The following is a 2,476-nucleotide window of genomic DNA, read 5'->3' on the forward strand; positions in this document are numbered from 1 at the left end:
CACACACACACACGCACACACACACACACACCTTTTCAAATAAGTATAAAGCATAGAATGATGTAGAGTTCTCTTTATTATATTACAACCGCACATGAAAAACTCTAACTAAAATTCTGAGGAAATAAACTTTGTCTACTCTATAAAGTTTCCATAACCATCACTGGGAGAGCCATTGCCTACATAATATTCTTTTCACAGCATCTTTCACATCTCTATTTCTCAGACTGTATATTAATGGGTTCAGCATGAGTATTACAAGTGTGTAGAACACAGCTACGATCTTGCTTTTCTCTGGTGAGGAGATGGCCCCGGGTTGGGCGTACATGACGAACATAGTTCCATAGAATAAACTCACCACTGCGATATGGGAACCACAGGTGGAGAACGTCTTACTCTTGCCATGGGTGGAGGGGATCTTCAGGACCGTGGAGAGGATGTACCCATAGGAAACCAGAATGGCAGTTGTGGTGGACACAATGATGAATGCGGAGAGAATAAACAGCACAGTCTCATTCACAGAGGTGTCAGCACAGGAGATCTTGATCAGAGCTGGAACATCACAGAAAAAGTGGTCCAGCCTGTTTTCTCCACAGAATCGCAAGCTGAAAGTGAAACTTGTTTTTACCATGGAGTTGATGCACCCACAGATGTAGGAGCCAGTTACCAACTGAACACAGACCTTCTGGGACATGTGCACAGGGTAAAGCAGAGGTGAACAAATGGCTGAAAATGTACCAAATGCCATGACAGCAAGAAGAAGGGCTTCAACTGTGACAAGCAGGGCAAAGAAGAAAAATTGGGCAGCACGGCCATTGTATGAAACTTTCTTTTCACTGGTCAAGAAGTTGGCTAAGGTTTTGGGAGCAATGATGGTGGAATAGCAGAGATCTAGGTAGGACAATTTTCTAAGGAAGAAGTACATAGGGGTCTGTGGTCTGGAGTTCTTAATAACAATGATCATGCTGACAGTCCCCACTACAGTGACCATGTAGATCATCAAGAATGCTAAGAATAAGAGGAGCTGAAGCTTTGGGGGGACTCTGAACCCCAGCAGGATGAACTCAGTCACCTCTGAGTAGTTCCTATCCAGCCCACTCTTCATAGATGGTGTCTTTGTAGAACTGGAGGGATGCTAAGGATGAAACGCATGAGTGATCAGAATATTGTTTTAGTAAAAGCAACTGGATGGACAGCATGGAAAATAAAGTAGTTTATTATATTGCCCAACTTTTTAATAGGGAACATACAGAATGTAGCATTATTTTCCCGTTTCTTTAACTAATAAAAAGTTAATTTAGGTTGCTAAATCTTTTCTGATTAGTTTATCTGTAAGTAGTGCAGATTAGGGAAATGGAGAATTGCAGAATGGAGGACTTTGCTTTTAGATCTTCCTACGTTTTATCACCAGTTTATTGCCATTGGAATTTGCCTCCCTAGAGGAACATATTACTCATGACATTACAGTCAGTTTCTGAATGTGTAGTTCACTGAAAATACACCAGAATTTTAGGATGAGGACGCTGAATTCAATTGATCTGCTTATTTTATTTTAATGTATATTCAAACATCATATTACCATAGAAAAAGAAGCATATATCATTATCTGACTTTCACATTTATGACCGAAGTTGTTAGATATAAAAGCTTCACTCTGTGTGCACTAACCTCACATCAGTAATTTTTTTCATTATTTTTCCCCTCTGAGAACTTAGTGACACAATTAATCTGCTAAGAAAGGCAGATGTCTTTATGTTTTCAAACCCTCTCTTCCCTTCCACCTGCCTTCCTGTGTCCTTCTCTCCTCTTCCTCTTTCTCCCCTCCTTCCTTCTATCTTATTTATATATAAATGAAAGTGGACAGTTCTAAAACTTTGGGCAGAGGTATTTATTTTCAGCAGTATGTTTAATTTTTAAGTAAATACAAAATAAGTTCACGTGACTCAAAATACAAGGTACATAGGACAATTTGAAGATGACTACAAATAAATTTAAAAAAAGAAATATCAGCTCTTTCTCACCCAGCAGTAATCAGCTGCCAATAATTCTTTGACTAAATTTTGTGCTCGTTTTTTGTCTGCTCGAGTTTGCACAGGTCTTGTGCATGCTGACACCATTGCTGTAGGGTCATGTGAGTAAGGTCCCAAGAGCTTGTAGGACTCTATTCCCATAGGTCATGCACTTCCTCCCTGAATCTTACAATCTTTCTAAATGGTCCCTGAGCCCTGTTTGAGTAGAGTTTACTATCAGAGTCCTGTTCAAGGATCTTCTTAAAGGGAAGGGTTCTAGATAGGCTGACTAGGCCCCAGTGGATAAACTTGTACTGGGGGATGTCTGGGGACACTGCCTTGACAGGATAGGTCTTAGCACAAATGACAGATTATATGAATTCTAGGGGATCTATGGGAGGGGGGCAATAGGGAAGGAGGTATAAAGATGATTAAAATGTTCTGTATGAAATAGATAATTCATTAAA

The 2,476-nt window shown here is 39.9% G+C and overlaps 1 protein-coding gene across 1 annotated transcript; it reads right to left on the minus strand.

Moving 5' to 3' along the window:
• Positions 1 to 160: 160 nt before the first annotated feature.
• LOC103737282 (olfactory receptor 12-like) lies at positions 161 to 1,105 on the minus strand. Its single transcript, XM_008837091.1, has one exon. It carries the CDS (start codon positions 1,103 to 1,105, stop codon positions 161 to 163), a length of 945 nt encoding a protein of 314 aa, XP_008835313.1.
• Positions 1,106 to 2,476: the final 1,371 nt, after the last annotated feature.

This window comes from Nannospalax galili, unplaced genomic scaffold (genome assembly GCF_000622305.1).
Source record: "Nannospalax galili isolate Female #2095 unplaced genomic scaffold, S.galili_v1.0 scaffold3311, whole genome shotgun sequence".
NCBI classification, from domain to species: Eukaryota; Metazoa; Chordata; class Mammalia; order Rodentia; family Spalacidae; genus Nannospalax; species Nannospalax galili.

Coding starts and splice junctions, on each gene's coding strand:
- LOC103737282 (XM_008837091.1), bottom strand. CDS start 1,105: ATGAAGAGTGGGCTGGATAGGAACTACTCAGAGGTGACTGAGTTCATC.